General features: G+C 38.4%; 2 protein-coding genes across 15 annotated transcripts in view; both read right to left on the bottom strand.

Moving 5' to 3' along the window:
• The window catches only part of LOC138616434 (sodium- and chloride-dependent GABA transporter 2-like), a 318896-nt gene that overhangs the window by 197725 nt on the left and 93343 nt on the right, over positions 1-27828 (bottom strand). The gene's annotated exons all lie outside the window — the stretch shown is intronic.
• Positions 1-27828, bottom strand: part of cadpsb (Ca2+-dependent activator protein for secretion b) — a 66767-nt gene that overhangs the window by 13716 nt on the left and 25223 nt on the right. For 2 of the 14 annotated variants that reach the window (XM_069690677.1, XM_069690668.1), the window contains exons 4-20: positions 25069-25149; positions 24537-24770; positions 22702-22823; positions 18204-18315; positions 17026-17165; positions 16538-16604; positions 16066-16174; positions 15674-15886; positions 12881-12892; positions 9722-9858; positions 9448-9635; positions 8609-8710; positions 8436-8499; positions 8203-8326; positions 6801-6869; positions 2366-2472; positions 936-965 (exon numbers count right to left, since the gene is read on the bottom strand). In XM_069690677.1, coding sequence (XP_069546778.1) covers positions 936-965; positions 2366-2472; positions 6801-6869; positions 8203-8326; positions 8436-8499; positions 8609-8710; positions 9448-9635; positions 9722-9858; positions 12881-12892; positions 15674-15886; positions 16066-16174; positions 16538-16604; positions 17026-17165; positions 18204-18315; positions 22702-22823; positions 24537-24770; positions 25069-25149 — 1911 coding nt within the window. Of the gene's footprint in view, positions 1-935; positions 966-2365; positions 2473-5886; positions 5920-6800; positions 6870-8202; positions 8327-8435; positions 8500-8608; positions 8711-9447; positions 9636-9721; positions 9859-12880; positions 12893-15673; positions 15887-16065; positions 16175-16537; positions 16605-17025; positions 17166-18203; positions 18316-22701; positions 22824-24536; positions 24771-25068; positions 25150-27828 lie in introns of all 14 variants that reach the window. The other 12 variants (XM_069690678.1, XM_069690670.1, XM_069690680.1 and 9 more) reach the window with 9 other exon arrangements.

Below are 27828 nucleotides of genomic sequence, written 5' to 3'. Positions count from 1 at the left end.
GCTTACTTACCTGCTGACTTACCTGTCCACTCCCAAAACATAAAAAGCTCTAATGTTAGAGACAGGCAGCAAACAGTGCTCTTCTCCATCACATTCAAGGAGAGATACTCTGAGCGGTTAAAGGGGAGGACGGTAAAAGTTTCCAACAGGTGAGGGAAGGGAAAATGCTCAAAGGTCACGAGGGGGAGTGACCTCTGACCTTTGATAGTAGTTAAGGGACACATTCAGGACCCTGAGAGCTCAGGCTTAGTGTTCAGCCACAGACTCTATCAGTGCAAACGTGTCAAGGGACCAGTCCCGAGGGAGTGTACTGATGCTGAGGGGGAAGGAGAGGTGGATTCATCTACTGGACATGCACAGAGCATTATGGGAGTTTCTCATTCGACTTGACTACATACCTCTTTCCCCTGCTTGGATAGTCACCGATCATATGACAGTGAGAACACAGGAAGATGTACAGAACAGTAATGTATCTTTGACGCATTTCTTTGATAGGGTTTATAAACTAAGAGTAGATAGCAGAGAGGGATGGAACAGGAGAAGCTGGAGAAGTAATGCTTGAACAAGTGCGGACTGTGAAATTAATAAGTTGGATGGAGGGGGAACAAATGTTTATGGTGGATCAAACTTCAAAGGTTCACATGGAGCATACTTTAGGAAATTTACTGGTTCAGCATGCTTGGAGAGAAAGGAAACCTCTTCATGGCCCGATGAACATGCTTTATGATCACAATTATGTTGTGCAAGCTAAAGTGTTTTTTTTTTTTTAATTTTTAAACAAGTTTGCGCTCACTTTCCTACAAACCCACCCGTTGCTACAGTGCCTATGAGTTCATTCTCTGCCTAGAAACGTGCCTCTTGCCATAGTGGCGCACATGCCATACAAGGGGGTCGTGATGGGAGCTGAAGAGGAAAAAGAAATAAAAATACTGTACCGATTGATCTCCAGAACTTGTGACTGCCGCCTGTCAAGCATATTCAGAGAGATACAATAAATCTGCTTTATCTCCATATTCTAAGATCATAGTGGATCACCTTTAGATCTACACAGCTACACATGTTCATCATGCTTTTTATCAGCTCTATGCTCATAGCAGCAAATATAGCTGATAGGTTTTAAAAAGAAATAAGTACATTTCCTCTGGTCAAGTACGATACTCAAGTGCAATCTACAGTACTTGTACTGTACTCAAGTATTTCCATTTTATGCTACTTTACGCATCTACTCCGCTACATTTCAGGGGAATATTATACTTTTTACTCCACTAAATAAATTTGACGACTACAAGATTAAACTAATTTTTTTCCAACCTATGTGGCTCAGAAATATATATATTTAAAAAAAAAAAACATATATATAATATTAATAAAAATATATATAATATAATATATATATAATATATAATATAAATATATAATATAATATATATATAATATATATATAATATAATATAATATATATATAATATAATATATATATATATATAATATTGTCTTTGTGTTTGAAGGATTTCACATCTCAGCTGCTCAGATAGTTACATTTAAATAGCTGAATAAGCCCAAAAGAGATACAAGTTAAGAATTATTTTACAAAAAAGCTGATTGGAGAAATGTCAAAAATATAAACACAAATCTGTATAGCACAATTTAGCTTTTTCTTATTTATACTATTATTAACCTCATGATATAGATTCAGATGCATTAGTATTAACTATCTAATAATAATATCTAATCATTTTTCATCACAGGGGCCACTTTTCTGTTGAATAAGATTTTTTCCTGTTCATAATTCAAGTGTATCTGGCCAATATTTGTCTTCAAACGTAGGATCTCCTATGCAGGACTTAAGTGGTGCATTGGTACTTTTTTTTTTTATTAGTGAAAGGTCTGAGTTCTTCTACTGGTTAAACTGGCTATTTTATTAGGGGCAAAGGTGAAACTTAAAGCCATGAAAAATATGAGTTAACCCTCTGTTTATCTTACTGTCAAATGTTTATACTGGACTGTCTGGACTACAATACTATAATTTTTCAATGTTTTCAATGATTTATTTAACATTGAAACATTGAGAACTGTGATCTGAGGAAAGAGATGCACACATTGTATTATTTTCTAATTTACAATCTACGCTCAAATATGGCGGTGTGACTTCATGTAGCCATGGTCTGTCGAACACCAATTAAAGCCTTCCAAAATTAAATTCATCTTTGAAAGGGTTTATTTTAGTTACCCATAGATGAAAGCAGCTTTATTTATAGAGGACTGATAATAAGACTAACTCGCTGCTGTGGGGCGAGTGAGATAAGAGTGAGAGTATAGAGGGAAAGTGCTTTGAGGTGCAGAGGAGGAGAGGGTTCTCACTCACCTCCGCATGGTGTTCCTGGTTCTGCTGGAGGACCTCTATGACTAACTCCGCCAGGCGAATTGTTTCCTCCAGCTTTTTGGCAGGCGTGACTAAGCGGCCTACGTTCTCTGAGACAAAAGGATGAGGGTGAGGGATGAATGGTTAGTCAAGCACAGAGAAGGATTCCAGGGGGATTTTTTATTTATTTATTTTTTTTATGACTATTCAGAAGATTTTTTTTGTCTATATTTTTTTTTACTATTTAATAAAAGTATAAACACAGCACTTACACTGTGATGTTTACCTACCATACCCCCCCATAACAAGTAAAGTGTGTTCTCATTTACTGTCATGCATTTTAGGCTGCATGACATAAAGCAACAGAGTTGATGTGTTCATAGGATAATTAGACTTATGTTGGTTTTAGACACAAGAATAGTGGCGCTGAGATGGAGGTGCAATGTCGCATCAAAAACATGCATATTGCGATGTGGTACTGAAGAAGTTATCTGTATAAGGAGCTGTCTCATGGCGTGGTCAAAAATACTCCAAAAGCACACACTGTAAAAATAACTCATCAGTTCTCTTAAAATGTTCCTTCAAATTACCTAAAATTTTATTTCTTACCCAAAAATATGTCTAATATGACTATTCACGCTTTCTACAAAAACTTTCTTCATGCTATAAAGTAGAACTCATTAAAAGTAACAAATTCATAATTAATCATACAAGTACTTTCTAAAAGTATAAATTTTAATCTAAAAAATCTAAATGTAATAAAAATATTTTTGCAATTTCATTAGCAATCATAAGACTTTGTAGGGACTCAGATGTCTTGCATTTCCAATTTTATCTTTTTATAATGATCTCTGGACAAAGCTAACACACATGGGTCATAGATTTTAGTCAAAAGTTTGACAGTTTTACGAAATTTAAGAAATGCTAAATTGTGTTTGGTTCACTAAATGCTCGATATTGTTATTCCCTTAAAACACAATTTAATTAAACCTACGGTGTGGACCTTTTGTCTCCCTATAGTGTAGTGAGAGTAATTATAACACATGCTTGCGTCATGAGCTCCACTGTAGCCTACTTTTTCACTTTTGTTGTGACTGAAAAAATGGTAGATAAATCAAATAAAAGGCATCACAACCCCCACGAAATTACTCATTTCCCCATGGGAATTTGATCAATTTGGTCCGATAACATTTAGAAAGTTTAAAAAAGCCACATGATGGAATTATTTAATCTCCATTCAAGTTAGCATAGGACTAAACCAGAAGTTAGCCGACTTGGCTGGCTCCAGCCTTTGCATGCGTTGCCAGCAGAGCACCAGCAGAGCATGCCCATTAGGCAAAAAGTTCAACCGGCCAGCACAGGAATGTCTCCCCAGACACTCAATTTAAAACCTCTGTGTACTGTGAAATATAGAGAGATTTACCTGGTGGTGGTAGGTTTAATTGGCATTGTGTGAACTCGTTTGTTAAGGGCTTGAATATAACGGACGTACATCTATATGTACAGGTCCGGAACTATAGGTTAAATAAAATAGTTACTAATTTGATGGTGAAATCTCTTAAGAAGATGAATTAATATTTGTACAGTGTGCTGGTGTTGGATTTGCCATCAACTGAGCTTTTGTGCACTAAAGCTGATTTTGGCTTCCTTTTACTAGCTGGTGAGTATGGTCTAAAATTTGCAAAAGCTCCAAATCACTTGCTTGTACCTTTGCTGACAGAATGATCTGATAAAACAGATACATGTCATGAAATGGGATCATTCAAACAGTATGACTATGTGGCGTGATAATGCGTAGAATTTGAACATGGAATTGAATGGCTGCACATATCTGAAATCAAAAGGACATAAATACGTAACTGTACAAGACAGTAGCGGTTTTAAGACGGCAGTTCTAACTGGAAGTCTTTGTTGAGTCTTTTATTTTACTTTAAATAGTATTACTTTCTTTAGATAGTCTATTCGTCATGTATTGCTAATCAGTCCAAATGAGTATCTATTTTGGGGTCTTGGTTGGAAAGTAGTTTGAAGAAACCCTGAGCTGAGACTTCAGGATATGTTTTTAATTCTCATGTAGTCTCGTCAGCAGGGGAAATCTGAGATATCTGAATGGCTAAGGTAATACTTCAGCCATTGTCTTCAGGGACATTTAATCAACACTAATGGATGGATCACATGGATTTGTATTACAGTAACTAAATATTCTGTGGTCATAATTTTCTACAACAAGGAGCACTGGTCGCACATCTGAACAATGTTTGTATAATGGTTTGACTTGCGAGAGCAGTGCAGCGGACTCTAATACGCACTATTGAAACATTTTCATTACAAGCTATATGAAATATATCTATTTATGCTATTGGCACAAATAACCAAGGTGTCTGACTATTGTGAAATATTGAAAGGGCAGTTCACCACAATTATAAGGATTATAAGACAAACAAGACAAACACATTTTCCACTTATCCCTGGTGGTATTTAGCCAGGCAAATAGATTTGGTTTTGTGGGGGTACAAAAAGTGTCAGATATCACAAACCTCTGTAAACACCTGGTTGGATGAAAAAAGCTGCATATAGTCCAGATTTAAGGGTGGGCGTTAGCATTTGTTCTATTCACTTTAATTGCATGTTTAATGTATTCTATGTTTACATCTATGCTTCATTTGACCAATTCAAAAAGTTCCACTATATAAGTAATAATTCAATTAAACCATAGCTATCTGCATGAATACATACTTCAAAGTAGGAAAAGGGTTTGTTTGCTTTAAAAAAAAAAAAAAAGACTAAACTGACCCTTTACATACCTAAAATGCTCAGCAAAGTTGATCAAATATACAATCATATATGATAATATATGATAAAAAGAAAACTCATATTTGTACATGTGTTGTATTTGGTGATGGGGTTACATTAAAATGTTGCTTATGTCTTTTTTTGTTACATTAACATGTAGTCAACATATATATACATATATATGTGTGTGTGTATATATATACACATATATGTGTGTGTGTGTGTGTGTGTGTGTGTGTGTGTGTGTGTGTGTGTGTGTGTGTGTGTGTGTGTGTGTGTGTGTGTGTGTGTGTGTGTATGTATGTATATATATATATATATATATATATATATATGTAAAAATAACATTTAGTTTGCAAGAGATTGTATTACTAAATGACTTTAATGGCCTTTTACAACCTCCAAAAACATAATCTTTCCCAGTTGTTCAAGTGCTGTTCTTCCAGGGATGCAGTTCAATACTACCCATCTACACGACCAGTCTTGAACAATATAAAGTAGTACAATCTCCACAATTTACTTCATAAAATAGATGCTTATTTAAAACATGCCAAGACATTTGATAACTTGTGTATAATACAAGTTTATATGATATACTACATGGAAGATGTGCTACAGGTAAATGCATGCATATGTTTTGTATCATGTGTGAGGTTATAAGGGTTAAGGTCTGTGTGTATGTACATGTATGTGTGCACTGTAGCTAAACCACAAGCTAAACATGGGTTCACCTGGATCCTTTGGATCCTTTTGACCTTTCTCAACTTCAGCGAGAAAAAGGGAGAGAAAAGATAAAGAGGAGATGTTTAGAATTAGCACGGCTCTAGAGTTAATTTCACGATACAGAGGGGGGGGGGGGTTGTTGTTCATCGTCATGTGACCCTTTCAAAGAATCTGCTGGGACGGTTTCATCTCCAGGGAGTGAGGTTTCTAGGCAACAGACAAACGTCACAAACACACAATCATAAACAGAAACACTGAAACATTAGCCTGTGGAAAATTGGAAATTAAAAAAGTGAAAAGATGTTTGTTAACAAACAGACAAAGCTTAGACTCTCGTAAACAGGTAGGACACACAAACAGCTACTTGGATCATAGACGGGACACTGAGTGACTTAAGTTAATTTGAGTCAAGTTAAACTGGAGCTGTTGAATCCATAGACTCTACCCTGCCTTTCTCATTCAATATCTCTGTTGACAGATGCTCCTTTACTGTCTCTGGTGGCAAAGTGAAAAAAAAAAAAAAAAAGCCTACCTGTTCGGCAGAGCACACAACTGACACATGATCAGACCAAATGACTGGAGGAGATACCAATGTAAGCAATATAAAAATGCATTCAAGTCAAAGTAATGGGCATCCAACCAAAAGAAAGAAGCTTACAGACCAGACTGCTCATTCATGTCCATCACAAACAGATGGTACTAAAAAAAGGGACCCCGACTGATTCAGTGTGGCACTGCTCAGATCTCTCGACTGGTGCGCTCCCCACTCACTCTCACAGACAAAGGCACAGATAAAAAACAAGCATGGCAGGAGCAACATCTCTGAGGAAAGAGAAGAGGCAGAAAGAGGATGAGGTGAAAGTGCGCTTAAAAGGAGGAGGAGCAGGGGAGAGGCTGGGGAGAGGATGATGAAGGTACTCACGGATGGTTAAATCCATCACTTGAGACGCCAAGCAGAAGACAGGGTGCTCATACATTTCCCTCTTTTTCCCTATAAAAAAAGGATCGGGGCATGCAAGAGGCTGGGATCAGAAGTGGGAAGGCTAGAGGTCAGAAGCTGATGGGAGAAGGGCTGTCCAGGCGAAAACGACATTCTGCTGGGCAGGAGGCCCAGTGGTCAAGTTAAATGTTTGGTGTATTTTTAACCAGGCGCCTCACAAGGACAGGGGGAAGTTAATTCACACAGCATGGAAAGATAGTAAGGTTTGAATTCTTAGTATCTTTAGCACCCTGAGGGATTTCGTTTAAGGCATAAACAACATCTGAGTTTTTCATGTCAATGCATTTCATGGGTATACCAGAAAAAAGACACAGCAAGAGACAATAAGACATTATAAAATGTCTTAATGCCATTTATGTAGTTCTTTATATGTAATAGATGCCAATGAAGAAAGGCCATGTTGTTATGTCTCAAAGCACATGCAGGTGGCTGATGCTGGTTTGTATGTATTCAATCCCAGCATTCCTTCGTTAAAAGCCACTTAACACACAGTAAAGAGGTCAAATAAAGTAACATCTGTGGCAAGTGTGTGAGAGGAGGAAAAAAAGCAGAGCAGACAGAGAGGAAAAGAGGAGCGGAGATAGTGGTCTTCAGCAAGAGCAAAAGACACGGGTGAGAGGAGAGCTGCTGGTATTTCAAGGCAGGGGTTTAAAGAGGGGTGGGCAGAGTCAGCTGGAGGAATCAGAGGTAAAATCTGCAGTAAGATAGTGGGCGAGGGCGAGTGTGCGTCAGCTGGGAGTCAGAGAGGACATTCAGTTAAGCTGAACTCACAGTCCAATCAACAAATGTCAGAGGCCAGGATATTGCACAGCTTGAATAGTCAAGGCACAATGAGAGATCAGCACATCAACAGATTTCAGGGCTTTGGATTTGAATGCATTTTTACTCACACACCTCTACACAAAAGCCAACTTGACCTACAGAACAGCACAGAGCTAAAGCAGGCCTGAAACAAAGGAGAGAGTTATTGGACTGAGAGACAGAAAGTGAGCGACAAACTGTCACAAATAATTTGGGATGCCACAAATCATTTGGGATATGGACACAAATATACCATATGCCAAGTGAATCCACCAAGTGTTATTAAATAGATAACAGTGACAAGAATACTGGAGTAAGAAAAAAGGGTATATACTTTATGTTGAGTCCTTTGTTATTCCACACAACCACTGAGAGAGCATTTCAATATAAAACCCTACAAAATAACTGTCCTGCATGCTAACATTATAGGGACCAGTAGGAATGTTTTTACCATTATAAACTATCAATAGCACTTTCACTCCAGCATTCGTTATGTGATGCTGGATTATGTTGTTCTGATTACCTTCAATTATCGCATATTCTTTAATCCGCTGGTAGTTGAGCTGAGCCGCCTGCTCCAAACATTTGCGGATGACTCCTTTAACTTCTTCGGGTGGAACTGGGGTCACGATGTCCTTCATTAGGACCTACAGGCAAAAGTAAAGAGGAATTATGTAACCATAGTATTTTAATCACATCACAGTTGTTATTTCAGTGGGAACATGATTTTTTTTTTTTTTTAAAGAATTAACAAACCCTCTCCAGCAAAGATAAAGTGGCCTTCAGAGCACCCTCTGGACGACCGAAGGGGAAAAAATATCTACAGGAGAAGATGTAGACCAAAACGTTTTAATAACAGAGAAAAAAATTAATAAAGCCATCATGTTCTGTGACTTGAAGTAATGTATTGTTGGTGAGTTGGCAATCACCTGAAATTTACAATCTGGTTTTCCAATATCACACGCAACCGCTCCTTGATATCGTCGAAGCGCTCCTTCTCATCCACTTTCACTGTGCTCAGCCCGTCTGGCCTATGAGGATCACACCCACACACTTTAACCCCGCAGAGGCTCAACTTATGCAACCTCTAATCAGAGTCCAACAAAAGCAAAGAAGAGAGCAAAACTCCTCCTCAGGAACTGACTGCGAATTGTGTGAAAAGATTTCCTTGAGTTCCTTTTGTGTTACGCATACAAATAAATAACAATGTCTCACCTTTTAGGACCTTGAAAGAGTGGGATTGTGGACTCCCTTCTCTTTCTAAACTTGAATATGCGTGCTCGTTTAGAGGCAGCACGAGGATCTGGGCTCTTTGGGGATTTTAGGGCCTCATAGCCAAGTGGCTCCCAGTAATTGCTGCCCTCTCTGACTTTAACGGACGCATGGGAGGATGAATAATATGGACAGTAAGAGACTATGGCAACAAAGGACAGAGAGGAAAAAAAAAAAAGAAAAAATGGTAGAAAACAAGGAGATATGTGGAGATATGCAATTGATTAACAACATAACATGAAATACAAAAATGTAACAAACCAACAACATAAAAATAAGCAAACAAACAAACATGACAAAAATTAAATAGATGGAAAAAACAAAAATGTCAGTATGCTTCTGACAAGGCTGACCTTTGAACTCTGCTCTTAATTCCGATTTAGATATTCCACCTATTATAGGAGGTATCCTTTTGCTCAAAAAATACAATTTCCATCTGTTTCAAATGAGTTTTACAATATACACACACATGTTAAAAGAAGGGATTAGGGCACACCTGTTCCCATGGACATGGGAGGCACAAAAAGCGAAGCTGTAGTGAAGAAGAGTGGGGTCAATAATAGCCCCACTTTCTGCCCTTTCCAGCAGATCGCGCAGATAACACAGATGTCTGTGACAACCTCGAACCCCATTCCTCGCACAGTACTCATCCAAGACAAACACCTGGCCTGGGCTGAACCATCCCTGCACAACACAAACAGAGACGGATACTGTACTCTGCACAACAGCTGACAGGTACTGCCAGAAATGAAACAAGCAGAGACACTCACCAAGCAGCAGAAGGTATCATTGAGCCTGTGGTCCAACGTGAGTCGCTGCACCATCTCAAAAAGCGAGGCGTGGTCAAAGCTACAGGGGTTAGCGGAGATAAACTCATCCATGCCATGTTTCTGAGCTCTGTCAGCATCTATCCAGCCAACGGCACAGGGAAAAGCACACGGTTCAGAGGAGAGGACATCAGTGAGGCGTGGGCAAACAGCTCGTCTTCATTACAGCACAACAAACACCAGGTTTTTTTTTGGCTACCTCTAAAGGCAAATTATAAACACGTACAGCTTACATTGTCAACTTGCATTGTGTCTGACAGCGTAAAGAGTTTTTTGTTTTGTATTGGTGAATGAGGTTTTATCAATCTGACTCTAAACTCAGAGGGACGTATGTGCATGCATGTCTAAGTATGTTACATTCCCTCAAGTTTTCCAGGGGAAATAACTCTTCAAAGATTAAAAATGTGTTTGATGAAGTGCTGTTAGATTCAACTAGATGCATTCTTCTTTATTCATTCAATAGATTCTGCCATTCGTGACTGCTGTCACTCAGGTCCTGACAAATATTAAGACGTGTGCTAGAAAAAAAGACAAAAATGGCAAAAGAGTAATTCATTTGAACATGCAGTAAAAATATGGTATAAAGTGTTAATAGAATTTAAAAAAAATACTATTTCATTTGTAATAATAAAAAAAAAGAATAAAAAAACTGAGATTTGCAGATTTCTGAGCTACGGTCAGGCTCTATCTAGTTTTTAATATCTGTCTTGCTGTATCGCTTTTGCTATTAACCTTTACTGTATCAAGAGGTCTTTCAGATTTTACAAACACTAAACCTGCTCTGTGAAATTCAATGAAGGAAGAACATTAGTTACATCAAACTGTGCAAAATAAAAGTAATGACACGAGTGAAACTCAGCAAACAAAACCATTGATTTTATTTTCACTCTCTGAACAATATTAGATAAGGTCTACTAAACCGGAGATAATTTCTGCTCTACAATTATTGCAGCTGTCAAAGATAAAATGACAAAATTATGGGGACAGGGATGATTTAAAATAGATAAAAGAGGCGCAGTCATGTCTTCAGTGTGAGTGACAGGTGTCATGTCCAAGAGACACTGACATGAGTGATGATGACGGGTGGGTGTGAGAAGTGGAGGCCTGATCTTGGTAGGGCAGGAGTGAGATTACTGAATAGAGCACAACTGATATCTGTCAACCTCCAGGTCAGTGAGAAGGAAGAGGAGAGGGTGTAATGCAGGTGCTAAACATTCACTGAAATTTGCTAAAAATAAAAGGAACCTACAGAGAGTTACACTTCTCGTTTGGTTATTTTTACTCCAATCTGAGAAGGAAAACCTGTGAGACAACAAGTAAAATGTGGACAGTGAAAATAAGAGATTGAAAGGAGAAGAGGGACAAAACAAGAACAGTAATTTATAGTGTAAAAAGTAGGACTCGGACAGTTAACACATGAGATCTGGAAACAAAGTGTGAAGATAGTGAATGGCATTAGAGGTGAGCCCAGTGCTGGATGAGAGACAGTGACAGGATGAAAGATAGATTTGGTTGCTAAGAAAATCTTTAAGGACAATAAGACAGGGGTCTGACAAGTGATGACAACAGAAACAAGATTCACTCCAGGATACATTACAAAGGAAGGGATGTTGTGGAGGAGAGTTATTATCGTGAGAAAACATCCAAAGAAGGTGCCTGGCGTTGGATTATGAGACACGTGAGTGGGGCTGTCATCTCCTTTGGTTGAAATAAATCAGGTAATGGAGTTTTAAGTCCAGGATACACTCAGTACTGCAGTAACATTATCATAACTTACAATACCGTGTTGATAATGACTTCAACCATGAATAAAATTACCATATCACGTTAATATGAGAATACTTTTGCATACATTTATAAATTATCACATGCTGGAGCAACAGTGTGACTTTTCAATAAGCTTTTAAATGTCATGCACATCTGCAGACCCATTTTCAAATTTGCTTTTTTTTTTTGGCATTCCTTATTTTTTTTTCTCTACGCATTTGCAAGTTGACAATACTTGAATATGTGGCAGTGTTTTCATGATCTCTACAGAGCACACTAACAGGCATACCACTACCGGAGAACTCTAATAGGGTAGCAATACAATTTGGTGCAAGTACATGGGTAGATAGCATGAAGCCGACAGAGGCAAAACTGTATCATTCTCTGGGAGGTGGGGGGGAAATGAATGAAAACTCCTGTATTTGTACAAAAGTATGGACACATGACACAGGTGTTCTCCTATTCAGGCAAACAAGGGCAGTCAAAAGAAATCAAAATGAGATCTATTCTTTCTGGAGGTGTGGTACCGGTGTAGCCTCTATCTACAGGCCCATCTACTGTAAGAGGAAGGGGGGGAGGGGGGCCGGAGTATTTTATCGTAAGAAGGGGCGGCATTAGCTACTTCTTGTCTTTGGCATTCAGAATACTCCGCATACATATTTGCCAACTCTCATCAAGAAAAGCTCAAAGAAAAAGAATTAAAAGCAATTGAGTCCTCTGAAGTAAAGCTCAAACACTCATGCATCAAATATAGTTGAAAAATAACTGCCACACAAACTGCCCTTATAATTCACAATTTATCTACATTTCTATCTTTGAAGAAAATACATATAGACGTGTAATATTTTGTAGGTTTTATCTACCTGCTATAAAAGAATCAGATTGTTTTCAACTCTTGGAACTTGTATTAATTAACTATAAACTGACACATGAAATCTTTCTAATAACTAAAGAATATTGAACTAATTTCTTTTCTAATCTTATGTCACATTTAAGCATCGCATTGCTTTACTTTGAGGGGTCCGGTAACCAATAAGAATAAAGAGAGAAGGCAATTATGCAGAAATAACTATAATATCAACTTTAACCATTACTGAGCCAAATAATAAATTCTTAGAATAAAATACATGCATCCTATACTGGCACGAATGGATGCTTATACTTTGATCCTCAAGTTGAGGCCATTAAAAACAAAAAAAAGTAATCAACTAATATCTAAGACATGAAGCGAGACGTGAAAAAGGAGAAGAGGGAAAGAAGAGAGAAAGAACGTTGCATTTGTCAGATAATCAGCGGGGATTATCTGAGCTGTGCCGGCTACAGGGAAGCACTTACCCTTGAGTCCAGCTAGAAGACAGCAGGGTAAGAAGGGACAAACCAGAATAACATAAAGACTAGCAACAAGGCTGGAGGAGAGCATCACGAGAGACCCTGACCTAGCAGCTGCATTACTCAAGAAGGGTCCAGGCAAAGCATGAAGAAGAAAACACAACTAAAAAACAACAACCTATACCAACATGATAGTTTGTGGGTGGTGGTGTGTGAGCACATGTGAGGATATGTGAACAACAGATGTTGAGAAGCATATTAAAGAGAAAAAGAGGGGACAGAGAGAAAGAGACAGAGACAGAGGGAGGAAGACAGAATTTACGATCCTCATCACTCCACTGCAGTTTATTTATTCTGGATTATGGACGAGTACTTAAGGAGTTGAGAGCTACACGTTAAGTACTGTCACTCTGCAGATCAACCACGAGGCTTACTTTTAAAAGGTACGCTGATAAACATACACCTACACGATGAAGTGAAACCCCAACAGGCAGCTTAATGTGTAAAAGATGCCAGTGCCGTCTTTTTTTTTCTTTTTTTTTTTTTAAGAAAAGAGACTATGAAGGTCCCGGAAAGGTTGAAGTAAATCAAATGGTGACATTACTAGTGAAATGGTGAACATGTTTTTAACAGTGAGATATTGTATCACAGTTTTAGCTATGCATTTCAGCATGCTTTAAAGGAGTACTCCACTGATTGTACTAGAAATGGTTGGAACTACAGCTCTTTTTCAAATGTGCATGGTTGCATTTTGCATTTCTGGATTATTATTTTCCACCTCAGCCAAACATGTAAAACAAAAAATATTTTAAACTTGCAGTATTTCCACACAAATTGAAAATTCTAATAAAAACAGGTGATTGGAAACACATTTAATGACAGCAGTTGTATATTGTCCTCTGTAGTTCTTAAGCAGTTTTTTTTTAAATCAAAAAAATAAACCCCATAATGTCATCACAAATAATTTACAACACAAAGTCTAACTGGAGGGGTGGACTTTTAAAGACTTTTGGTTTTAGGTCTTAATCCAGGACAACCGACTAAAAGTCAGTCTGTGTCAGCCTTTTTAATGCAGATCTATTTTTTTGTTATATATCTGTCTCAAACATTATGAACTGGAATAAATTGCCAGAGTACCCCTTTGAGGCATCTTGGGAGATTTTGATATGGTGTACTGTACATCGTATCTATTTGATGTATTATCTGTAAAATCTATTATGTAGAGTCCAATGGAATGAGGCTGTCTCTATTTCAAAACAAACTTGTGATATGTGATGTGCACTTTTATAGTATAAAACTGACTGATTGGGGAAGAAAAAAAAAATGCAATGTGTGAAGCCTGTGCAGAACCTTCATAGGACTCTTGTTTTCTATCCATCTACTGCAGCAGAGTCAGGAGGGCTGTGTATGTTATGGTCCCAGTGCCATTCAAGACCACCAGGGGGTGAAACATGTACGCGTGGTGTGCCACAATGTTTCAGGGAGGGGGAGGAGGTCTGTGCCACTGTGAGGAGGCTTTGAATGGCAACAGCTGGCATCAGAGGAGTCAACTAACCACAAGAACGATCACATACTGGACAAAGAAACCAATGAAGAAACAACATAGAATTCTATGTGGTAGGATTCTGAGTAACTGACCCAATTCATGTCTTCTGATACATTCAACAAAGAGTTGGGGATTTTTACAATTATTACTGTTATTGTTACTATTATCACCGCAACTCTGGGTGTCAGGTTTTTAGAATTTGTATTGAATGCCAATTTTTTTTTTTTATTCATTCAAAGAAAAAAAGAAAAATATTGACTGTTGACAAATAAATCACTACAGCTTATGGAGTCAAATGATGCACACAAAAAGTTTTGTTCTGAATAGCAGGATCTATTATTGTGAATAGTTAAGCCGTATGTGACATTAAGTTCTGTAAGTAAGAAAGGTCTATGTTATCATTATCATGGACAAAGACATGGTAATTTGAATTTTAGGACTAGAAAAATAAGAAAATGTTTGACAGCATGGGTCAAAACCAACTTGAGTAAATACAGATTGTGTGACGAAAAATGTTGCAGGCTGAATTTGTGGTGATTCCTACAAAAAAATATGTTTTCCTCCTTTAAAGGGAGGGGACACAGGAAACGGTTACAACAGAAGTTGGTACAGATGCCACACTACTGTAGACAGTCTTACCTTCACTTTGCTACCTGACCTGTGGACTGCTTAGAGGTGCAAGTACAGTGACAGATCGGTTAAAACTTGAGACATGTCTGGCTTGGCTGTCATTCAGTGACAAGAGAACCATCTGACTTACTGTCTCAGAACCACAGCTGCCTTCTACAACTGGATTTAAAACGGGCCTATGGTTAGGACGAGAGCAGCAAAACCCCGGCACTGAATACACACCCTCGTCTGAATTCAACCCCAGCAGGCTTGAATGTTTAAATCTTATGTGTGGTGACCTATTTAATTTTTATACAAACTTTTCACGCCATATCCTGCTTCTGCACGACAAGGTATTTTTCTGGTTGGTTGTTCCTTGTGAACAGACTGATGGAATAGCATGGAATTGCACCTGTAAACACTGTGGTAGTGGTGACAATGAGTGGAAGTCCATCAGATGCAGGAGGGATCTGTGAGAGATCAATGCATGTGTGTGCGTGCTTGCGTGTTAGTTCTACCAGCACATTTTGTGACTGCAGTGTGGAGCACATGGCGTGAGACATTTATGGGTTAGAGCTTTTACTGCTTTGTGGATGGAAACTGCTTTTTGCTTAAATTACCATGTTGTGTTTTGGGCTACTTACAGAACTGAGAAATGGGAGCATCCATTTGGGCTGAGGCACCCCCTTTGGAGTTTAGTTTCTGGACCTGAGTGGGTGGGACAGGCTTGTGGGACTGGCCGGTGGCGCGATACATGGCCTGGACCCACAGGATGCGGTCCTGCTCATCATCGCTGGCAAACATCACAGTGTCGCCTTCCTTTACTGCATTGAAGAAAGCCCTGCCACCATCCAAGCCTGAGATAATGCAATCATACAGATCAAGTAGTTAGAGATTTACAATGTGTGTGTGTGTGTGTGTGTGTGTGTGTGTGTGTGTGTGTGTGTGTGTGTGTGTGTGTGTGTGTGTGTGTGTGTGTGTGTGTGTGTGTGTGTGTGTGTGCGCAGTTTTACTAAGTGTTGGTGTGGTGTCTCACCTGGCTGGGGGTCACTGTAGTCCACAGTATAACCGTCCAGCTGGAGAAGTTCCTGCGGCTCTGATTTTTTCTCTCTGTAGCTGCACATTGCAAATGTGTACTGACTCACCTAAAAAACAAAGGATTAGTGATTACACCAATTTCAATATTGTTTTGTTAATTTTATCAACCACCCAAGAAGAGCCTATGTATGATAAATGCTGTACTGGCTCACTGACACTGATTTTATTTTATACTGTATAGCATCTGAGTAATTTGGTTGGTGCCATAAAAGTATCAAAGTTCCTTCCACATGTAGTATATAGAAATAATCTGATCCTAGAGATTTCCTAAATATTGTGACTTAATAGGTTTAAAATATTTTTTTTAGCCAACTAATGGGCTAAAACCCCCTAACAGCAATGACCTCTACAATGAGGGTCACGCCTGCTTCAATTTAGCTGAACATGGTTTCATATTAATAAAAGCCCACCTGCACAAGGACAAAGAAACGCTTCTTCCAGCGCTTCCACACATTCTTCCCAAAAGCCCACAGATACCTGTCAAAACATTGTTCACACACAAAGACAAAAGGCAGTGCACGTCATAATGAGCACAAACTGATTGGTGAATGCAACTGGCACATTGAAAAATTGTTCATTATACTTGATCTTAATTAATTCATTAGTGCAGAAACAAGAAAAGTTAAAATTCTTTAGATGAGCCGCATGAAGGTTACATAAATGAAATTTGATTCACATTGCCTCCATTGATTTGTGTATTGGCACCCTGTAAAAGAAAAAAGTAAACTTCACATGAGCATCCACCAGGGGGAGTAGTGCACTTAACAGTATTTTTCCATGTTACATGAATAGAAATGAGGCCAAGGAGCTGAGAGGGTTGGAGTTCTATAGAAAAGACATGGAAAATGTAAAGCACGTAGGAACATCAACATATATGTTACTCTGCAGTGGATATTACCCGCAGTGTTTCATGTTTTGTGGTTTGTCCATACGTATGGCCAGTTTGATCTTGAGATCTTGGTCAGGGCAAGCCTTGGTCACAGTCATCTTATGAAGCTCTGACGATTTGGGGCTGTTGGGAGTTGGGTGGAGGACAACCTGCACTCAAAGAAAGAGAACACAAAATGGAAGACTGAATAATTATTAGCACTGATATGCAGGTGGTAAATCTTTGATCTCATCCTGTGAAACATTCAGCAGTGCCAATCAGTGTGTTTGCAAGGACTGGTGGTTATGTGTGTTTGTTTCACCAATGAAATGATAAAGTGGATCCCAGCAGAGAAACGGAACCGTGCTTTGCTCTGCCTCCCTGAAGAGGAGGCCTAATCTCTCTTTGCCGAGTTAAAGAGCTTTGAGGAAGCCTGCTTTCCTGCCAACTCTGCTGCAGTGGGAGATCAAAGAGCCTTGTCACAGCCAAGGTCACCGCCACTACAGGGACGTCTGAGGCGCCACTGCCCAAACGCAAACCAGCAACACCACATTCCTTAACAATCTGTCACATTTACACTCCAGGAAAACGCAGGGTAGAGGAACGATTCATTTTCTTATTTCTTTTATGCTCTTTCTTGAATCAGTGATTTAGATAAGGCTACAAGACTGGCACTCCTTTGTCAAGAGCGGGAAAATATATTTTTTTTTATCAGCTCACGAAACATGCAGCAGTATAATTCAGGTGAGTACTGGTCAAACACAAGCACAATGTGAAAGCACCGAAATGAGAATTGTTTGCTGTGCTGTGCTGTTCAAGTTAACTTGCACAAATGCGCAAACAAAAAACTGAATTCAGTGGGACTAGAGACGAATTCTTGTACATGCTGAAGATTATCTTATTTTGACAACCTTTACGTCTCATGTTTAACTTACGGAAAAACACAAAGTTACGTCAAAATCACTTATATCAGGATATCACATAGCTACAGAGAACTTCAACTGAAACCAAACCAGATGTTTCAGACACAAAAACTGCTTTGACCGTTCATGTATTTCTACGTGATTCATTCAGGTGTAATTTGTGCAATATGCAAGTTTAGTGTTTACTTATGTGACACGTGAGGCCTCATTAGCGTATTCTCATAGCTGTGTTGACATCAGAGTATTTGCGTGTCGGTAAAGATTAAAAATAAACACAAGTGTTACCCTTCCCAGTTCTTTGTCCTCCAGTGCTAGCACTCCTGTACTCTCTGTAAACAGTTTCACCTTGACAGCAGGCAGAGGGTGTGTGGTGGTGAAGTCCCCTTGGGTCCCCCAGCTAAAAGACACAACAAACACACTCCAGAGGTTAGTTTCCATGACAGCACGACAGGGCACTGTTCCCTCACACTGACTTTATCTGCAGCAATCATTGCTTTTAACAGTTAATAAAAGTCAGTCAAGGAGAGTGGTTTCACCTTCATCTCAACAATTTATACCTAAATCACACAGAAAAATACCAATAACATTTTCAAATAGGCCAATTATGCAGCAATCAAAAAAAATTAAATCACTATTTTGAGATGCCTTTTCAGTTCAATATACTGTTGAAACAGCAGCTTTTGGGCCACTTGGATTGAAATATACAACAGAATGAAGATAATGGCATAGTTTAAGGACACACACAGACCAGTCTATACTTTTATCACAGAAGAAACACAGAATTTCTTTTGAAAAGAAGTACTGCTCAGTCACAGATTTAGAGCATGTCAAAGTCTGGATAGCACACACACACATTCCAGCTCACATTCACACTGTGAGAAAGTTTAGTCCAGCTGGCCAGCATATGTTTATATTGAAGGAAGAAAGTGAAGCACCTGTAAAGAAAACAACAATACACAAACAAGAGAGAGACAGACTCCAAAAGAAAGGACCAGTCTCAAAATAAGACTCCAGTCATGGGTCAAAATTTAAAAGGATAGGGTTACATTTTTTTTCCACATATGCTTTAACTTATATGGCCCAACAAAATCAACAGCTCCCACTCAGTTCAAAAGGACACTATTTTGAGTGTTCAGTCTAAATCTATAAATTCAACTGGGTATCTTCCAAAGTTTGATTTTTTTTGTTGTTGTTGTTGACAAATTCCCTTTTGTTTCCACAGACAGTGTTTCTTTGCAGAACTACAGCAGAGGGACAGAAACAGAATATATTACCGATAGAAAAACAGACAATTTTGTACTTTCATAGTTTGGAAGAAACCTACTTGAGCCTGAAACAGACTGCTGAAGCCTCGAACAAACAAACAGTGGGTCACTTTTTGACCAGTATGGACAGGACAAGCATTTAAAGAAAAGCAACGACTTCTACTTTCTACATACATGTGGGCACGTGATTACTAAAACAGCAAACACCACTGATTTTACACATTAAAGTCTGAATTAATGAAATTTAATGAAACCTTTGTTGCTCCAAATAGAGCTACGTGAAATCTGATAAACTAAGTCTACGTCATTTGGGGCTGATTAAGTCTGAAAATGAAAAAAATCTATTCCGAAGAATACAGTTTTCTTTAACTGAAATTAATTTTCTTGATTTAAAGATTTTTCTAAAGATGACAATGGCATCCTACATACTTCCCTAGAACTGGAAACCCACAATACCCAATGGCTTTACATTACAAAGAGGCTGACCACAGAAACTGTAATTCATTGAGGATATCTGGTATCGAGTATTTGGAAAAGTCAGTGAGGAGTGGCGACGGGTTAAAAAGGCTCTTACAAAGAGAATCATTTTGGATCTACACATTAAAAGCCACGCAATAATGGAGAACTTGATTTGTAACTGTGCCTTTGTGTATTTTTTTTTTTTTTTTTTCTCTCTTTGGAAAATTGGGTCAGTTTAAATTTTACTTGCCAATTTATGTTTGAATGTATCTTAAATTATTAAGAGATTTTAAGATTTTGATTAATATCTGCATTTGGTTTCTAGTCCGGACATTATGTCTCCCATCACGTGTCTTTACCTGCTCCCATGTACTGGGTGACAGTTCATTGGTCCATAATGGTCATGTGACCACTGACCAACACATATAAGGAACAGCCCAAAGGCACCTTATTTGTACCTGCCCTGATGAAGGCCTTAGAGGCTGAAATGTGTTGGCATGAGTTTTTACTATGATTGAATAACCATGACTGATTAAAAGCTTTTTAATTAATCACCCTCTTGAGTGCCTCAGATTTCTTCAGGTTTTCAAGTTTGATCCCCAAACTGAAGAGCACCAGAGGGACAACAATTCACACACCCGAGCAGCACTCCACGCTGACAGTTTTTGGAATTAGTTGTAGTATGTTGTTCTTTCTGTTATGTATGGGCAGCAGGTTTTGAAAAGCAAGAAGAATGTGAGGGATTAAAAAGGCTGTCTGTCTGGTTCTGCTGAATCGATCTTTATGTTTAGTTTTTTGTCATAGAACTGCACTTTTAAATTGTTGGAGTACTATTTTAAAACAGGCTTGAAAAAAGCAAATGTAAGCCTGTCCTTCAACAGCAAACACCTGATAATGGCTCAAATTTATCACTAGTTATCCCATCTCCAGCCAAAAGAATTACAAGAAACAAAATACACAATGAGAATGCAGTTTACTGTAATCACATTACACAACATATATGAGATTTTGCTATCCCTCACTACCATCTGTGACTGCCAACAGGTTATTCTCCCTTATGCAGCTGTAGCCATATTAAAGAAATGCCTGACTTCTCACTCTGCAGTGAAGTATGGAGAATAAGGTGTCATTTTTCAGCCTTGGAGAGAATTTTTTTTTCCTGTAAGCATTTATAACATTCATGATTAATTTCTGCTTTATCTACACAAAGGTGTTGCAGCTCCAGCAGGTACACGAGGAGCAGAGAGGCTGCTGAGTGACAGTGAGGAGTCAGTGGTGAGCTGTGTTGATTTCACATGGAACCATTGTGCTGGCATGAAGGTGACCTTGTGGCTCAACAGAAGATCTATTAATGGGCGTGATGGTGCCGTGCTCCTGCAGCTCTTTCTCCAAAGCTATATGACGCTTACGTGTGCCAACGTGGTACAAATAAATAAATAAAAAAACATCTGAATTACAAGGCAATAAAATGAATTACATGAATCCACTTAATAATTGTATCAAAGTTAAATGTAAGATCATAATGTTGAATGTCAGTCTGAGCACACCGTTCCTGAACAAATTAAATTACTGCATGCAAATAACTCACAGCAGTATATACATTAATACGTTTATCTTCTGTGTGTTTGTGTGGTTTGTTTGTGTAACGTGTGTACTGTACATAACCACACACACAGTCATGTTTTCATCACCTTTAGAGGACATTACATTGATTTCCTGGAGACCTAAACTGACCCTGACTATAACCTAAACCCAACCTTACCCTAAACCTTACGCCACGTCAACACCGAAATATTTAAATGATTTACATTTGTGGGTCCCCACAGCATGTGTTATACAAGTACACACACATACACTACCATTGCCTTGTTCTCCTCTAATCCCTTCTCTCATTCATGTCCCTCCATCTCTCTCATACTCTCTTCATAAAATGGCTCTTGAATTAGAGAGATCAGAGGAAGACATTCGGTCCTTAAAATAGCTCAAATTTGCATGAATGTTTCATGGACAATTTCTCTTGTATTTTGCACTGTGCAATAGTGGTTAATTAGGGGGAAAAGGGTGGATATATTTAGCAGTTGATATATGTTCCTTCACTGTGAAACCATCATAGTCTAATGAAGTTGCATTACAAGTAGTGAGGTAAAAAAAAAAAAAAAAAAAAAAAATTAAAAAAAAAGTAGGATGTGTGCAAACCGCTCTGACTTTGAAAGAAAGGAAGGAAATTTACAAACCATGCTGTTCCATTTTGTACTTGACATACAGCGCGAATACACAAAGCATTTTTACACCATTATCGACTGAGTCAGAAATCACCCAGTGAATCATAACTGACTCAAAAAGCTTTAACAAAAACAAGACATTAAAGGTGTTTGTTTTCCTACAGGTTAAGGGATTTGCTGTCAAGACTGATCACCATGCCAAATTTTCAATAGCCTATATTTTATTCAAGAACAAGTACAGGTATACTTCAGATGAAGGTACATTTTGTTTGACAATAAGACCAGATTTGTCTGCTCTGGACCAAATTGGCTAATTTCAAGGTTTTGCTCAACTGCACAGTCCCATTTCCTTCAAATGCAGTCATTCACATGCAAAACGTCTTTCTTACGAGAAGGAATAAGGCTTTAGACAACACTAGCAAGAGCTCCAGAAATGTCTCCCTACAACCAAGAAGCCAGTGAGATGGGAGAGTTTGGCAGCGTAAGGCTTGAAGTCAATTTCTAGTGTATTTTTGAAGCCAATCCATTTTTCATAGATCGATTCAATAAGAGTCTTACTTTACGCTTAATGTTACCCTTAAATAATCTCAATTAGAATACTCTAATCTATTGTTGGTTTATCTATTGAACACAGCAACAATCAACATTTCATTAGGGTTTATCTTCCTTGAAATAATCACCAGAGGGTTTCTTTTCAGTCCTAATAAAAGTTTGGTAGTTGTGTTAAGTTTTAAAAGTGGTCAACAGTGATTTCTGCTAACAATATGTGCTCTGCACCAAAGTTTACACTCATAAATCTAAATGTGCATGAGTGCACAGACATGCTCGGGTTCTTACGTTGGCTTGGATGCCTCTGCTTGGTCGGTCTGGAGTTTCTCGCCTCCCTCCACCTCCATGGTGCAGTAAACAATCCTGTTGGGAGCCAGAGATTTCAGCCCCTGCACTTCCATGATCACCACCTGGGGAGCACAGAAACCTCAGTGAAGGTTGAAGACGAGAAGTGATTGATCTCTTGAAAGAGGTTAGAGAGCAGAAATGTCAAATGCACAAGAGCATGCAGCAAATCAATCTAGTTTGTATTTACACTTGTAGCCAGTGCCTTCATTGTACTAAAATATAGATTGTTGCAGATTTTCTGACGGAACAACGCATTCAAATTACAACTACACTTCCTGTAAAGTACAACTTCGTCGTTGAAACAGCTTGTAGGAATAATCTACCACATCAAGTATTCTATCCAGTCTTTAATAGCTCGGTGAATACAATATAGCACTAACACTGCCAGGGGTAGCTGTTATATTGCAGGTGTGAATTCTAAATGGGACAACCCAAGGCAGAAATATGTGCAGCCAAGATAAGTGTCCATTTTGAATCAAAGTATCCGCCCGATCCACTGATATCATCATGGCACCAGGATGTTTTCTTTGCTGTCACAGTAATTTAATTCAACAAATCAGTTAAGGGAGATTCTAGATAGGAATTAAAGATGAAGTGTTGCATTTATAATATAAATGAAAGATTATTTCCCTCGTAAAAAATCATGCATGCCTAACAAGTTTATCTGACCAGCGTTATAATACTAATATTTCCGTGTGGTTGAAGCACAGGGACCTGTTCTATATTTCAGCTGATCTAGATTCCTCTAAATATTTTCCTAGTGTGTTGCTGAGGCAGCCAACTGCTTGGAAGCACACTTGAGTCCAAAAGAACTACGGCGTTGCCACCACCTAATTTTCTCTATTGGGCAAATCATTTTATTTGATCTCTTTTATGGTATCCCCACTTTTGTGTGAACAAACAGAAAAACAAGGTCATATTCTTTGTACATGATGTACTTCCCCACTCTGAAAAAGAACTGCATCATAATGATCGAGGTGCGATTTCTCGCTGTTCTGTGGTGATAGCACATCTCAGACAAGCTGATAACAAGATGACTCATATTTCCCATTTAGAAGAGGGTAAACGGGTTTTTGTATATGTGTGTGTGTGTGTGTGTGTGTGTGTGTGTGTGTGTGTGTGTGTGTGTGTGTGTGTGTGTGTGTGTGTGTGTGTGTGTGTGTGTGTGTGTGTGTGTGTGTGTGCGCGCAAGTCTGCTCTTTACATAGCATCCATTCAACCCCCTGAACAGGTCTGCTGTCTGTTTCTATTCTTAGTCTGCAGCAACACGTTGTCAACAACAGTTCTGATTCTGGCAGATGTTTTGCACTGACTTTTTGTCACTTAAGATGTTTAAGAGATTCATTCTGCAGCATGACATACACCCTAAACATCCAGCCATAGTCATAAAGAACCATTTTCAGCAACAGGAAGAAAAAGGACTTCTGCACTAGATGGCATCGCTCCCATAAAGTTCTGATCTCAAATCATTAAAGGCCGGATGTTTTTCAGATGTTTTATTTACAGTCTTGATATCCATAAGAAGATAAAATTGTGCTGCTTTAAATGTGGTTTTTTTTTCTTCTGTTTACTGCATTCATCAACAAGCTCATCAATTAATAAAACAAATTTATAGTATTGGTCCCCCCCCCCCCAAAAAAAAATCCCCATTTAACTTTTTGTTTCTAAACGATTTGCGAAGCAATGTACTTTAAAATGATCAAAACACTGTAATGCAGGGGGATTTTCACAAGATAATCACACTCATACTGAGCCTCATTCCTAAAGAACATTACCTCCAAAGTGAAGGAAAGTACCACATCAGATTTGGACAGTGTGTTCTCGTCCTCTTGGCCCATGTCGATGATGGAGGTATTGTGTCCCCGTTTCAGCTTCTGGAGTTTAAACTCCCCTCCTTTGGACACAGGCATGCTCTCCAGATTGGCCATCAGTTGATTGACTGAAGACTTGAGTTCCTCGATGTACATAGCCTCCATCTCTTTTGACACAAATTTGGGGAACTTCCCACCCTGTTGACCAATAACACCAAGAAACCCAGGTCAGATAAATATTTCAAAAAGTGATAAAAGCATAAATGCAAGATTAACATATTTATTTCATATATCTAATCTTGTGTAAAAGAAATACAGAGAAATTTTTAAATATACTATCTTCTTTATAGTCTTTGAAGTAGTACTCTTGTAATCTGTGGATGGCTTCCCACACTGTAATGTTTATACAAATTACACCATATTAGTGCCAAATTAACTATATAACAAAGCATATTACAAACAATCTTGAGTCCCCCCCCCACAGAGTCTGACTCACCCTAGCAATCTGGTCTGCCATCTGAAGACGACCATCCAGCTCTCTTCTGATCTGTGCTGCCTGCTCATCCAGGTTGTCCAGCTATTGATAAAAAGAGAGGAAGAGGTCAGTAAGATAACATCATGGGAAAAAAAAATGTCTAGACCATTAAAAAAAAAAGAAAAAAAACTGAAGACAGAACAGAACTGCAGGTCTCTGGTTCCTTGGCAAGATACTGAAAGAGTAAGAGAAAATAATTTCACACAATCATGAAAAATAATTTAACAATTACCTTATGAAATTATGGAACAAGGATGTTAAGACTGGATCCCCGTTTTTTTCACGCACGACAACTGACAACGCACGTGTACGCTAATGAGTATACAGGCAATGCACGAAGCAGGGCACCCTGGCACTTCAGCCAACTAGCAGTTGGTGGTGATAACACCCAAAGAAGGAAATTGGCGTGCCTGCTAACGCAGTGACAAAGAAGACTACAAGCAAACATACAGGAGTTTGGCTTTGTAAATATTTTATGACAATTAATTTGACATGTTTATGAAACCTGCACGTGTGTTATGTTAGTAGCCTCAAACCACGATGGTAAGATTATTTTTTTTATTTTCAAGTTTCAGGTTTTTTCTTGAACCACAACCACAACTTGTGACTTTACTTGAGGTAATGTGTCAGATTCTGTGCCGCTCCCTACTAAAGTATAAAGCCACTTGTGTCTCCAGAGATTCAGTTGGGAGAACTCATTGAAGTTCCTTTTTAAATCTGTGAGGCATAGCTGCAGACTTAGGACTTGGACCCAGGTCGAGGCTAGCCGCAGAATAAAATGAAGAAAGCAAAACATTTAGATGGGAGAAATTAGCATTTTGTCACAAAATTAATTACACGAGAAACTCAATCTCTTCATATCCAGTGTATCACCTATTTTCTATTCTGAAGCACAAATCATTAATTTATATGGTAGTAAATTATTAAAAGACCTTATTTTCCTTTCAGTAAATAAATTAATAAATGTTTACATTTTTTATTTTATGCTATAAGAAAAAAATATTTAATATATTACAGCCTATATAATTGGATTTTTTTTGTTGTTGTATAAATGCTCCTCCTATTGAAAAGTCTGATAATTGAAACACTGAAACATACCTGTAACCTATGAGTAATGGTTTATGCGTCTTGTAAACACAAGCAGGGCACTGCCAAAGTTGAATCTTGACAGATAATTTGAATACAGCATGGCATGTCTGTGTGTGCACTTATCAAATTAGGTTAGGTTAGGTAGTTACTTTATTAGTCCCCAAGGGGAAATTTTTTGAATTACCATTTGCCTTTCAGGGCCTTGGATCTAAATGTTTTGTCTGTCATGACAAAAGCCTTGTGCCCCTTGGTCAGTCTTATCTTTGTAATGTTAATAACGAATGACCAGAGTCAGAGTCTGCTGTATCCTTCTGACAGTTTGAATTAAAAACATACGTTTGGGTCGAGGGTTTAAACGTTTTCAGCACCACCAGGATTACTGACAGTTCAACACATTACAGTGTAAAAATATGACTGTAAAACAACACAAAGCTGTTTCAACCTAAGAATTTGAGTGCCTGCAGCTTTAAAATTGCAAGAAAACATAACTCACACTGAATAATATGCAAAATGTGATCATTATTATTAAACTTAGTGAGTTTGAATGAACATCATTCTACACTTTGGATCAGCACTGATCCCTGTATGATGTGCTGTTGTGATGAGATCAGACAGTAGTATTTGATGTACAGAAGCAAAAATAAGTAGCCTATTTAGTGTGATTTTCTTTTTCATTGTTTCCTTATGATTTTCTTATAAGTATTACTTGTTTTTTGACTTGTAAATAAAGCATTCATTGACTCAAGACAAGTAGCTGGAATTAAATGACAGACACCTAGTTTGACCAAACTGACAAGGCTGCGGTTCAGAATGACTGTGAGCATCCAGTCCAAAAGGCACTCAAACAGACTGGTAATTATGACAATAGGACATCAGGGTATAAAAAGGCTAAAATAGAGCTCCATTTTGTTTTTAACAGGCTGGAATCACAGAAGCATAGTGTGGCAGCACTAATAAATACACCACAAACAAAAATAAATGCATTACTCCCTCGCAGGAGCCATGTTGCCATCACCACAGACATGATGTATGATCCTTGGGCCTTTTTGGAAGTGTCAGGTGTTTGGAATTTTTCCTTTTCTTGTTGATGTTAATCAGCAGAATGAAACTTCAGCTCCCTGCAACGTCTGAGCCAAGGGGGCAGTAAAAATAACACTTTCGTCAATGACAATGATAAAGAGAGGCTTTGGCTTGAATGACTCATTCAAAACCATTTTGGCACGCAGGGACAAAAATCAGCAGTAATGTAATGTCCTTAAAATATTAGAAAAAAAAGCCTGTATTAGACAATGTTAGCTCTGGGCAAAAAAGCCTGACATCTGTTGGCTGGAATTTTGACTCGGAGTAATGAAAAGCAAAGAAATTTGTGGCTCTCTTACATTAATATTGAATGAGAGTTTTATATTAGCTGACACGAGAAAAGAGTGAAGAGGGCTGATGTCTCTTTCATGCCCTCTGCTTCTCCATGACTCACTCCTGCACTTATTCTCACAGCCAAAACATCTCATTCGTGGCAGATTTGATGTTGTGACTCACCAGCCAGCATCATTTCCATTATGAGGTCTGTAGCCTAATTAAGACATATCTGCAGCACCGTTGCACCTGGGGAGTCAAACCTTTCCGCGGTAAGAT

Source organism: Brachyistius frenatus, unplaced genomic scaffold (genome assembly GCF_029030835.1).
Source record: "Brachyistius frenatus isolate BFR_SWC_R1_liver_20210118 unplaced genomic scaffold, ASM2903083v1 Contig_10, whole genome shotgun sequence".
In the NCBI taxonomy this organism is placed as follows: domain Eukaryota; kingdom Metazoa; phylum Chordata; class Actinopteri; family Embiotocidae; genus Brachyistius; species Brachyistius frenatus.
The sequence above is the reverse complement of the archived record's forward strand: the minus strand, read 5'-3'. Positions and strand labels throughout refer to the sequence as shown.